The following is a 12,614-nucleotide window of genomic DNA, read 5'->3' on the forward strand; positions in this document are numbered from 1 at the left end:
CCACACACCGAGAGCCATCATCAAGCTCATGTCTTTCCCTGCCTTCATTGCTGGAACGTCTTTCTTCCCTCGGGCCTCTCAGAAACACGCTGAAAACACAGCAGCTGAAGAGATCTCCTTTGCCACGGGTCTGCCCTCCTTTTTCTTACATCCTTTCACCAGCTCCTCTTTTCACCACACTTGCCCTAGTCCTTAAGGCTCAGAGTTCTGCCTTCATCCTACATGTCCATTCACATTTTCTCCACCCTTTCCCACCTTCACTACACAGTTGGTGGGAGCTGGCTATTTATCCTGCCCTCACACATTTGTCTTCATGTTGCCCCCTCCACATAAGCATCTTCTGTTACCATAATCCTCTGCTCTTGTTCTAATCTCTCCCCAGAATTGATACTTGCCTAAATAGTTTCAACATAAACAGAGAGAGAGACAAGTAGTCTTGATTAATATTTATTTAACAAGAACAAAGGAAAAATGGTTGGTGGTTTGCAAAAGCACAAAATGCATTTGACACCCCCATCCTACAGTTCGCTCTTGGTACTTCTGAAAGCTACAGTACATACACACAGTATGATTTTATTTGGGTTACAGCCCTTCCATATCTTTGCTCTGTTGCTTGTCTTAGATTGTCAACAACTCAAATAAGGGCCCTTCCTCCAGAGGAGAGACAGCACATCGTGGATATTGTTTACAGAAATTAAAACAACAAAAGGCAATGAGGTGGCAGTGGGCAGGCTGTACCTGTGGGTCATTTTTAGTACCTGATCTAGTAGTACCTCTACCTGTTTTGCAATTTGGGTAATCAAGGATCAAGCAAGGGCTCTGTTACTTGGTGCTGATAATTGTACTTTACACTCAACTTATTCTGGTGCTCTGTTTGCCTACAAATTCACCGCTCTGCCAGAGTCTAACTCATCTTCCTGTGAAGCGCTTTCATTACCCACAGCCTGATAAGCACTAAAGAACAAAATTCAACTCCATATTGCTGTTATTTATGCTACAATTCCTTCTGTCACAGCTACTTTACCTAGATTTGCAATGGCCACACAGTAGAGACGTACTCTGCAGATGCCCCCACCCAGCTATCACAAGCACAAACAAGCCGTTCAGTGCTCTGAGTCACAGCATCAGCCCACTGCTCTTTCGGGCTGGTATCATTGCATCTGCACTTCCATGGTCATCTGAGCAGTCTGCCTTTCTGACGATGACAACTAATGGAGGGAGAACCGGGACCCTCCAGATCTTGAAGAGGAGGGGAGGATGGCCTTATTACTTTGAATGTGCTCTCCATCAGTGCCCCTAATCCAGAACAGAGCTGCTGAAGCCTAAGATTTATTATTTTATTAAAACAGGCAGATGATATTTAGTGGTACTGGCACTAAATGTTGCTAACTGCTAACATAGTAGCATTGCTAATCCCTAATCTTGTTTCTGAGTGGCAAAGAATTGACCCAAGGCCCCATGCGTCTTCCTTGCTCCTGTGATTAGAGCCTATCAAATACTGAATGCCAAAGCTTATGACCATTTGAAATGCCTTAATGCTCTAATTTGGTCAGTTTAAGGACTTGGGAATAAGAGGTCAACATTATCAACGAAAGCAAAGCACGCATAGTTAGAAGCTTCCCAGAAACCCTTAACCCCAAAATCTACTCCTAGCTTGTGAACTTCATGTGGATCTAGCCTGGGACCCCTCTCTCACCAACAACATGAAATACATTCAGTGATGAATGTGATTTTGAAAACATCATTTGTGGGGGTTATATGAGAGTTGATCCTTACCTTTGACACTCAACTATCAGCTTGACCCAATACCTGCGAGTACTCTTCTCACCAGCATTAGTAAATACTGGATCATGCCTTATAACAGTATCTTTTAGCTTTGGGGATTTATCTTCATTAATAAATCACTGAATGATGCTATGTTGAATGAATAGTGGCCAACACCAACACTTTGCACCTGCACTCCTACTTACAGTTTAAGGAAAACATTCTGGGTTGGTCTTCATTTGAGATTTCTATTCCTGCTTTATCACACCCTCCACCAACTCCCCTTATTAACCACAGACAATCTCTAAAAAAAGAACTGTTCAGTTTTTGGGTTTTGCTGGGGGTTTTTTGGGGGGGGGAGTTAACTGTGAGAAGTCCTATAAGTAAAATAGTAGTTTCTATGCTAAATAAACACTATATTATTTCATTGTTTTCATGGATTTGCAATGCTTATGATAAACTTATGATCGCTTATGATAAACACTCCGTTGCATGTAAACATGTTCCTTAACTATAGAAGCATTCAAGTTTTTAGATATACAAACTTTGGCCCGGTGTGTGAGGTGAGGCCCTGCTGGCACCGGGCTCGCAGAGCAGTCCAGCTGCCTGTGGGAGGATGGACCCACTCCCCAAGCAAGAAGGCGCAACTGAAGCCACCAGTCAGCTGCAACCCACCCGGCCCAGAGCGAACCAAGGGGACACCAGGAAAGCCCATACCATTTCCCTCCTGGCTCCCGATCCTTTTTCATACATCTGAGGAACTACCCTGTCACTCCCTGGGCTGTGTCGTGACTTTGGTGCACAGCTTACAGGATCAGGAGGGTTAGTTCCTCCACTCTACCGTGGCTTCTGCCACACAGCTCCCATTATCGATAACCCTCCGTTTCTATACCTCATTTCATTTTCTACCTCTCCAGTTTCTCAGATCTCCTTTACATATCATCTGACTCTCGCATATGCAGTGAAGGCATTCAGTGCTTTATTCACTCATAGACCCGTACTTTGTGTTCACTGGAAACAACTGCATATTGAGGACAATTCAACAGGGACAGCACCCCTGCCATATGTTAAAGCTACAGGTGGAAGCGTTCATCTCACTGAATCCCAGCCTACCTTTTGCAACGCTGGAACTTTGAAAACAGCAGCTCTTTTTGATTAAAACAGAAGTTTTCAAAGGTGAGGACTAAAGCTCAGGTTCAGTTCAGCAGCCCAGGGAAAGCCCCTTTACACCGTATGGTAGCGAAACAAGAGCAGTCAGGCCAGGCCCTTCAGCTGGCAAGAGCAATGTACCTTTCCACACCTTTGTGGAAAAAGTGTTTCAAAGTGATGATGAAGCAGACTAAGCATAACTAAGATTTCACACTTACCCTTGCAGTGAAGTCCACAGCAGCACCCCGATTTAACAGCAATGTAGCTACATTGATATTTCCATAGTGAGCAGCTATGTGGAGGGGAGTGAACCCACTCTGGAAAAACAAAACAAAACAAAACCAATAGATACTTATTTTTTTATAGCTCATTGCCACTCTAATACTTATATCACATCACTGACAAAAGCTAGTAATAGGAGTCTGCTGCAAGTCACCATTCCAATTCTGTACTAGTTTTCACTCACTGATGTTTATTTATAGACTCTCAGAGAGTCTAAATAAAATCATATTGCTATGCAGGAGGGAAAAAATTAACATAATTATTCTAGAAGACCAGAACTAGGATAAAACTTTCAGTTATTCCAGAAAAACAACAGCAAAACATGTGATTATTAAAGCAATGATCCATCTTCTATAAGAAATTCATTTCTAACTAGAAATATCCAGTTGCTGTCGGTATTATGTCAGTCTTGCAAGTTAAATCTCTTAGAGAGTCTTTGCAGAAGTTCAGATACAAGTCATTTAGTGATACTTGCTAACTGTTTTTTATAAATTCAAAGTAGATGCAAATGAAAACAACATCAAAGACAATTTTAAATTGTTAATATGGATTTTTTTTTCCAAGAGTTAGTACCATAAAGATCAGTCTCCCACTGTGGGCAATCACACTGGGTTATGTTCAGACACCACGAGTTACCACCCTAATTAGAAGATGCCTTACTGATACAATTACTTCAGCAACTCATTTTCACATTTAAGTAGTTTTACTTCCTTTTAAAATAATGCTAAAACATGCAGCAATTCCATCAGTCCTGCAAAGTATGAAACCTTATGGGAACTAGATGCATTTCTAAGTTGTTAGCAAGCCATGCTAGCTGCCACTGCCTTGCTTTGGGAGTTTTGCAGATATAAAACCACTCTCAGATCATTCTATTTGCTGACACCATCAAGGTAAGTGTCATGCAGAAGCCTAAAATCAGACCTGGATGCACAACATGACAGGGTTGTCTGCAGCTCTTAACACATCTGATAAACATATGCTCCATGAGAATCCCTGAAAACTTCATCTTATATAATATGGCTCTTTTATGATGGCAGTTAGTTCCCAAGAATGCTTACTCTTACTTTTAAACCCTATTTTCAGCTGCAGAAAGCCCTGGTATCTAAACTACAGTCTTCTCTAGCACATGCTACTTCATTTCATCTAAAGCAGGTATCTATCCTATAAAAGGCGATGCAAAAAGGAGGAAGAAATGATGCAGCAGCACTAAGTCATGGAGGAGTGATGATGCATATATATATTTATATATACCTCTGTTGTTCTATTCACCATCATCTAGGTTAACACATTTGGAAGCAAAGAGGGGGAAAAAATGAACGGTTAGTTCACCACTGGTGATATGGATGCAAAAAGCTTCATGATTGCTACGTGGCATGGCAGCTCCGATGACAGCACAATCGGCACACAAAGGAAGCTCAACTGAATGGAAGCTGAATGATCGAGTATTTTGAATGTTAATTGTTACATGTTTACCAAAGTTCTTAAAGTAGCAATTGCACAAACAACTAATCAAATGACTTAATTGTAAAACACCTACAGCACACCACTGCAGGAGTGGCTTTCATTCCCAGGAGAATAATGCTAATAATATTTTGCTTATTATTTTCCATTTGCAAAGTTTCTACAAGAGAAATTAACCCTGATTTAAACAAAAAGGGAATGGGGAAGAAAGAGGCAAAGGAAGCAAATGAAATGTTATTCTTAATCACACACTACAGGAGAAAGTTATGTGTAACTCCGCAGCAAAATACTTCACACTAAGGGAGATCTTCACTGGATTTAATACATGTGGTCAGCACTTAATAGCATCCAACCTTTTTCTTTTTACAACTGACCTTTGACTCCACATCAGCATTGTGGTCGTTCTGCAGGAGCAGAGCCGCTGCCTTCGTATCATCCTTGCGAGCAGCGATGTGAAGGGCAGGAAGACGGACTTTTCCCTTCGTATCATTTTCAAGCAGCAGTGAAACCACCTGGTCATGTCCTTGCTGCAAAGCTACTGCCAAAGGCGTGAAGCCATCCTGCAACATACAATGGGGACTCTCAACACATGTTCCAAGCTTTCCATGGGATGGAAAGGGGAAGGGAAGAGATCTCAGCATTAGTAACAGTTAGTTAGCCAGTTAGTACTGGCTCAAATTCAAATGTAAAATGTAACATGATGCAAATTAAAAGTACCCTGCAATGACGCTGAAATTGGAGTAAAGTGTTGGTGAACTAGGTCCCAAATGCTCAAAACACCTTCCTGGCACTCCAGACTTAAACATAAATTATAAGACACAAGCAAACAAAAATGACTGAGACTTGAGAAAAAAAGCGTGAAATCACTCACAAATTAGCAGTTACATAAATAAGTATGTGTCTAATAAAGTGTATAATTATATAAAAAGGTATAAAAAGCTGAAATAATAAAATTGCAATGGTTAATGATGTCTCCACAGCAAATGATCATCCATTCCCCCCACAGCTACAAGTTATAATCTACGGTTTTTAAGAAAAAAACCCCAACACTTCAGCTCTATCCTCTGATATATTTTATATGTGGATTTAAAATCTAATAATATTTGAATAGGAATACCACATTCTCCCAATATACCAATTATTTTACTACAACTTCCATTTATGAAAATTTATATAGATGTGATGGACAATCCTCTTACAAACAGAAATTATTTCCTTTCAGACTAGCAAATAGCCAACCAAGGTAGTGCAGAATAAGAAACCTGAAAAATAGAAGATTTTTGTTTAACAGATTTTAGAGTTGATTCCTCAAACACCTGAAAAGTACAGTCTTAGATGTTTTTATAATTTTATTTTTATGGATTCCTAGAAAACTAAAGAATGAAAGAGTTGTCATTTAGATTCTGTTCCTTCGCAAACATTTAAGTGGCATTCCAATCCAGGAACACATTCAGCTTTGCCCAAGATAATACCCATAAATCACAAAGGCAAATTACTCTACTTGGGATATTTATTTATTGCATTTAATTCTCGATCAATATATCCAAAGCTTGTGTTACCAAACTTCATTACAGTTTAGTAGGTAAACACCTTCTTTCACTTCTGTCATGGTGACACTGTCCAAGTGTGAAATAAAAGTGCAGCAATGACACAGAAGAATGTAGATCCTCACACTATGTCAAAAGTGCGGAGTTCAAGCATTAACTGCTTAACTTTTGGAACTAAAAGTAATGTTTTCAATAAGGAATTTCTCTCTCTGGCTTACCAAACAAAGAGCACCTCAATTTAGGAGAAGAAACAGGAGGAGTTCTGAAAAAGAGCATTTTTTCAAAATTTTAGAGGGGAAAAAAAGGAAAAATCACTGAAATTCCTTGGGTCCTAACAGGCTTTTTTTTTCCCCCCATGGACTTCTTTTTAACTCATTTAACCACAGCCTTCTCCTTTGCCTCCGGCTCACCATCCTCCAGCAGCAGGGCAAGGCTCTGGGCTGTTGTCTCAGGCCGCAAGCAGTTCCTGGGGCGAAACAACCACGCAGCCTCAGACTGCAGGCAGAGAGCAGCACAGGGTGTGAAAAATGCTGTGTAGCTCTGAAGGCCAAACAACTCCATGAGCATCCCCACAAGAGGGCTCTGGCAATATAGCTATGCTGTACCTGCAGAAACGGAGGCTCCTGTCTGGAGAAACCTTGAACGCGGCAGCTCACGCCTTAGTGACCCGGAGACGTTCGCTTCCCAGTCTATTTATACAGCCGACGGCAGTGGCACAGTCAGCCACTTCACAAAGAAAAGTGGTTTAGCTATTTACAATGTCTTTTCTCATTGGGCTTTCTCTTCTGCTAAAAATGCTGGTAACAATAATATAAAAAAAATCCTGGGAACACATTTTCTCCTTTCCTTAGGGAAAAGGGAGCGGACAGATGGGAGGGAGCACTTCATTTCAACCCCAAAACATCTGCCATCCCCTATACCCCCAGTTTCCTAACTCTGATGAGAGTTGCCCATCATTTCAGTGTGTGCAGAGATCACTGTACTACAAGCAAACTGCGACCAAGAATATTAGCACCGACAAGAACGCATTTCCACCACATGCTCTCTGAAGATGCCTACCCACAAAAAGCAATTGCAAGCAAGTATCATGATGTCAGTACTATAATTAGCAACTGCACTTTAAAACATAAGGCAAAGCCCACTCCAGAAAAAACAAACCCCCAAAAAACTAAGAACAATTTAAAGTAAATAGTTGGTTCTATTTTTTTTATTTAGATTAAAACACCTTTGTTAAAGAGTTATATTTTTAATGAATATTTAGCTAAGTGGCAATCATTTAATAGCAAAGACTTTTGCACTTACAAAGATAAAGATAAATCAGATTTATATAAAAACTTGGACCAAGAGAAAATAAAAAAGCACCCATACGCAACTATCACAAACAAGTAAGGCAATAAAGGCAACATTGTTTTGTAGGCTGGTATCTTCAAAGGAATTCTCCATGGATAAAACTAGATTGCACCTTATCATCAAGCTGAGTTGGAGAAAAACAGCCTAAACTGACATACAATGCTCGAGGGAAAAACAATACCAAAGAAAAAGAACCAAGTACCCATGCACAATTTAAAAAATGTCTATGTTCAGAAAATCATACAGTGGCAAGAATATTTTCAAAAGTCTGAATCTATTATACATCTCTGGGGGTCCTGTAACTTCTTTGTTTCCAAGTTTTTCCAAAGAAATAGAAATTAGTGTTCTGAAAACTACAATTTTCCAATTAATTTTCCAGATTTAAAATATTTCATTTTGGTATTTCTTGGCTTTCGTATCTTTAAGCATTTCCAGAAAGTAGTTTCTGATGCACACCTCTAGTTATAACTAATTTTCAGTTATTTTGAAAACATAATTTTGATCCATTAGTGATTCATTTTTTACAATGCTGGCTTCAGAAGAGAAGAAAAAGATTCCATATGTACATCATTATATGGTGATACTATAAGTTATAGTGATGCAATAAACTAATTTTGCATTTCATATTTTGCAAAAAGTAGGACTTTTTCAAATAAGCATTATTTCCTTCATGGAATCAGTTCAGAGAGAGCAATCAGAATTTAATAAATATTAGAGAGAGCATATACTGAAATTTTTTTTTTTGGTAGCAAAATCTTGAAATTAAGACAACTGAAAATTCATCAGATTAAAAGCCTGTCTCAATGCAGTACATTCAAGACTATTAATATGTCTGCTATTCTTTTTCCTTCCAGGTTGCCTTATTTGAGTTAGAATTACTTTTTAAAGCACGAAATAAAACGTGTTCTTCTAGAAAGATCACAGAACACCTTCAAGGACGGACCTTGCATCTTTCTGCCAGCTTGAAATTATCACTGCAAGACCAGATGTGATAACTGGGTGCTACAGAGAGGGTACCAACGTGGCAACAAATGCAGTTCAGAAAATACTCCAAGCGCTAACTAACCCTGGGTTTTCCCTGATATCCCAGGACTGGCTCCAAAGCGTAGGTAAGCAGTTGTTCTTGCTTTATGGTTGCCCTCCGCATTACTCAGTATTTTTAATGAAAGCACAGAGAACTTTAATATTATGCACACAGCTTCCCTGTTTGAGCGCTTAACCTGAAAGATTACCAGTTATGACTAAGAACACATCTATTTTTAGAACTGTTTCTAGTTAAAGTCATTTTTTATTTTAGAAATGTCAAGAGATGGTTTAAATTGCTGAAAAGCCAATAACTCAGTATTCATTAGCACACTGAGAAATTCTCAGAGAGAACTTTTTATTGGTCTTTAATTTTGTATTTAAAAGACTAGTTTGATATAAGCTGGCAAGAATCACTGCTGAAGCACATTTTACTTTGTTCATAAAGCGTGAAATTCAAACTTTTACCTCTGTGGCAAGGCTTTGACTGGCACCATTGTCAAGAAGAAACTTAACAACCTCCAGGTGGTTTTCTTGGGCTGCCATATACAGTGGAGTGAAACCATTCTGAAATAGGAAAACAAGAGCATAAACACTCCACAAACATTTCATACATACCACAGATCTGCCAAACTCGGGTAGATTAGGAGGAAACCAAATAAACTGCGCGCTCACATGCCAGTTAATGGTGTGATCTCCCCCGATTTAAATGAAGATAGGAGAAGGGTAATATTATTTAAAAGCACACAGTAGAATCTTTCAGCTGACCAGATATAATTCCCACAGCTAAGTGAGAATACTTCCTTTTACATCTGTTGTGAAGTCATACTAAAAACCAATCTGGACAGATCATTTGGTAAAGATGAGTTATGATTCCTGATAAAAGCAGCCACAACAATGGAAATGCAAAATGGGACAGGCAAATACAATACAAGTCTGTAGCAAAAGCAAGGGCAATGGCTCTTCAGAATACTTTCCAATTTTTTCTCTTCTCTCCACTAGCTTTGACATCTCTTTCACTTGTGCCGGCTACTTATGCCTTTTGTCTCCTCAAAGAGCTGCCTTCTGAGCATAGCCTGCTTGTGGTCACTGAGCTACTTCATATTTCAGGCACCATGAGATCTCAGGATCATTGGTTCTTGGTGCTTTGAGACAGAGGTTTATCAGTGTTTCCGACCACATTAGAGCATTTCTCAGCTTATGCTTAAGTGAGTGATTTCAATCAATGCAATACAAGTATTACAGGCTGCAGAGTTTAACTCGTTCTTTGGCTAGTGTGTTCCTCTTACAGTCAATGCTTTTGACTTTGCCTTAACTATACACAGGTCACAGCATTTCAGGAACTGAATTTTTGGGTACTAACATTAAGATGATGTATTTTTCCCTACTGTTCTATGCATTTCTGAAATTCACAGCTTTGATGTCACTCACAAGACCAAAACAGTAAAACGAAGTCATGAAAGCTGTCCTGGGTTCAAGATACCACTAAAGGAACTTATAGAAGTTGCTGATTTGCACCTGAAATTGCTTGGCTTTCATATAGCACTGCACATCCCGCAGTCCAACAGAATCACGAACTAGTGGTAAACATTTTATAGTAACAACTTAAAACATCCATATACTGTTGACTGAGCAGTTTCATACTGCTGAAGAAACCAAAGCAGCATCAGCAATAAGAACAACAATCCCTTTCTCCTCTGATCTATCATGATACATGTTTTTACTCTGTCAGACATATCACTGCTAGATTTTGCCCGATCCCTTTCCTTATGGTACTAGCATGGGTGATGATGCCATTAAACATTTTGGCCAGGAGGTCACTGAGGTTTCAGTGGGCTCTGTTAGGGCCCTGTCCATCTTCTTACTATCCTCCAGATCTCATGCCATTGGGATTTCTGTGAACCTCAGATTTCTCTTAAGTAAACTTCACACAGAATCAGCTGCAATGGGGGCAGCAGCTTCCCTCTTCAACTGCTCCCTGCTAAGATCCCCCCCAGACCTCTCGCTCTACCAAACACCACTTCTGGTGATTACTCCAGAGCATGGGGAGGACAAGGAGGAAAGGAAATACAAAATAAAATAAGAGGTAAGGGCTAGTTAAAAATAACAGGTAAAACAGAAGAGAGATTTCATCTGGCTTAAATAACAGAAAAGTTAAGGAAGTGCTTCCATATGACTGGGTTTGGCTGAGAGTATCAGCACTCTCACATCTGCAGCGTGGCCAGGGCAGACATTTTGGTAGGGTGGCAGGCGCAGGGGGAGCAGCTCAGCAATTTGGCTAGAACAATTACAAAGGACACTGACCTAGATTTTGCAGAAAACCAATGGAGCCAGAGACGAGCTGAGAAGAGTTTGGCCATATATTTACATCAAAGAAAAAACATTATCATTCTGGGCTCTGGAGAGATGAAGTGAAACTGTAGCCTAAGACCTATAGCAGTGAATTTCGGCTATAGTAGCCATGGTGAAAACAGCTGAGAGACATCTGTCACAGCAACAGAGCAGAGTTGCATGGCACACGTCCAACACACAGCACGCAGGAGAGCGCAGGTGACCTGAGGCCGAGCATGCAGGCTTCACTGGCAGCAGAGACAAATAGGAGGTCAGAAGAAAGGGCAGTTGGAGAGGAAATGGCGTGAACTGGATGTTTGATCCAAGAGGAACTTTACCATCAACAAGACACTGAGCAGCTGTGAAGCCACATGTTTACAAGGCTTGCACAGTCTGCAAGGTCTGTTGCTGTTCCAGTATTTTGATAATTTGGTCTCTATTCAGGAAAGCATTGCTACAAGCATAAAGCAGGTGCTGAAGTCCTACCGGAGCCAAAGCTTAAAGTTAGCAATGTGTTAATGGACTCCAGAACCAAGGCCTAACGGTTTAGTTACTGTACAGTTAGAATTCTGCTTCATGAAAAACAAAGAAGCCAGAAAGTGCTTGCTAAGGTACCTAATATGTCACATTACAGGTTATTATTATAGTCAACAGCCAAGTCTGGCATTTTTCCCTATCATTTCATGGCATACTCAACATCTGTTTACTAACTCAGCTGGAAACAAAGATTAATTTTTTTTACTTTCAAACATTTGCATTTAGAAAGGAAGCAGGAAACACTTCCTAATTATTAGTTTCAGAAAATAATTAATAGGCAAAAATTCTCAGAACCAAGTATTATTAGCATTTGGAGGCAGAGAAGAACCTTTTCTCCTATTTAAATTATTGTAGGGTATTCAACATCTTTCCCCCCATACTTTGCTTTTTCTTCTCTCTTTAAAAAGGGGCTGAACTTGCCAGAGAGCCACAAGCCTAAGGAAAGCATTTTGTCTTCAATAGTAATAAATAGCCCTTAGAAGAGGTACAAAATTCAGACTCAGTAAAAATTCACTTTTTTTTTTTTTTTTTTTTTTTTTTTTTTAAGGACAGGACGATTTGGTTAAAGAAGGCCTTACATCCCTAACACTGGCACTGTCAGCAGGGTAGAGCTGTTACCTTCAAGGGAAGAGGAGACAAAGCCAAACTCACAGAAAACAGGGTCAGCATCAAAAAGAAAAACAAAACAAAAAAAATCTTTGGGTGGTCTCTCTGTAGGTATGCCAAATCCAGCAGAACTTTATTCTAAGCTTTAGGAAGGCTCAAGTGATGCTCAGCACCACAGACAAAGCTGGTCCAGGGGCAGTTTGATAACAGGGAGCTGCAGGGACCTCCCCAAAAGACTAATCCCAACTGGGGTATCTCACTGCCAGGTATTGGTGTGGCATGGCCAATATACACATCTCTTAAGCAAAGACATCAAAGGCATCTGGGGGGGGGGGGAGGGGGGAGAGCAGAATAAATCTTTAATTCTTCTGTGTTAGCAAAATAAGGGTAACGTGGGAAAACCTCAGGGTGTATGGACAATGCAGTTATATAAGATGTTTACAATCTCAGATTATTTTTAGTTTCAGGGCTGAATACACAAGTTCTCAAACACAAGCAGAAAAGATCCTTTCAAAGCCATCTTAATTTCTTTAACAGGAAAACCACTGGAAATATTTCTGCTTT

The 12,614-nt window shown here is 39.9% G+C and overlaps 1 protein-coding gene across 8 annotated transcripts in view; it reads right to left on the minus strand.

The window, feature by feature from the left end:
* Positions 1-12,614, minus strand: part of ANK3 (ankyrin 3) — a 208,866-nt gene that overhangs the window by 133,867 nt on the left and 62,385 nt on the right. For all 8 annotated transcript variants that reach the window (XM_076339316.1, XM_076339319.1, XM_076339318.1 and 5 more), the window contains exons 5-7: positions 9,045-9,143; positions 5,031-5,216; positions 3,132-3,230 (exon numbers count right to left, since the gene is read on the minus strand). In XM_076339316.1, coding sequence (XP_076195431.1) covers positions 3,132-3,230; positions 5,031-5,216; positions 9,045-9,143 — 384 coding nt within the window. The remainder of the gene's footprint in view (positions 1-3,131; positions 3,231-5,030; positions 5,217-9,044; positions 9,144-12,614) is intronic.

This window comes from Aptenodytes patagonicus, chromosome 5, assembly GCF_965638725.1.
Source record: "Aptenodytes patagonicus chromosome 5, bAptPat1.pri.cur, whole genome shotgun sequence".
In the NCBI taxonomy this organism is placed as follows: Eukaryota; Metazoa; Chordata; class Aves; order Sphenisciformes; family Spheniscidae; genus Aptenodytes; species Aptenodytes patagonicus.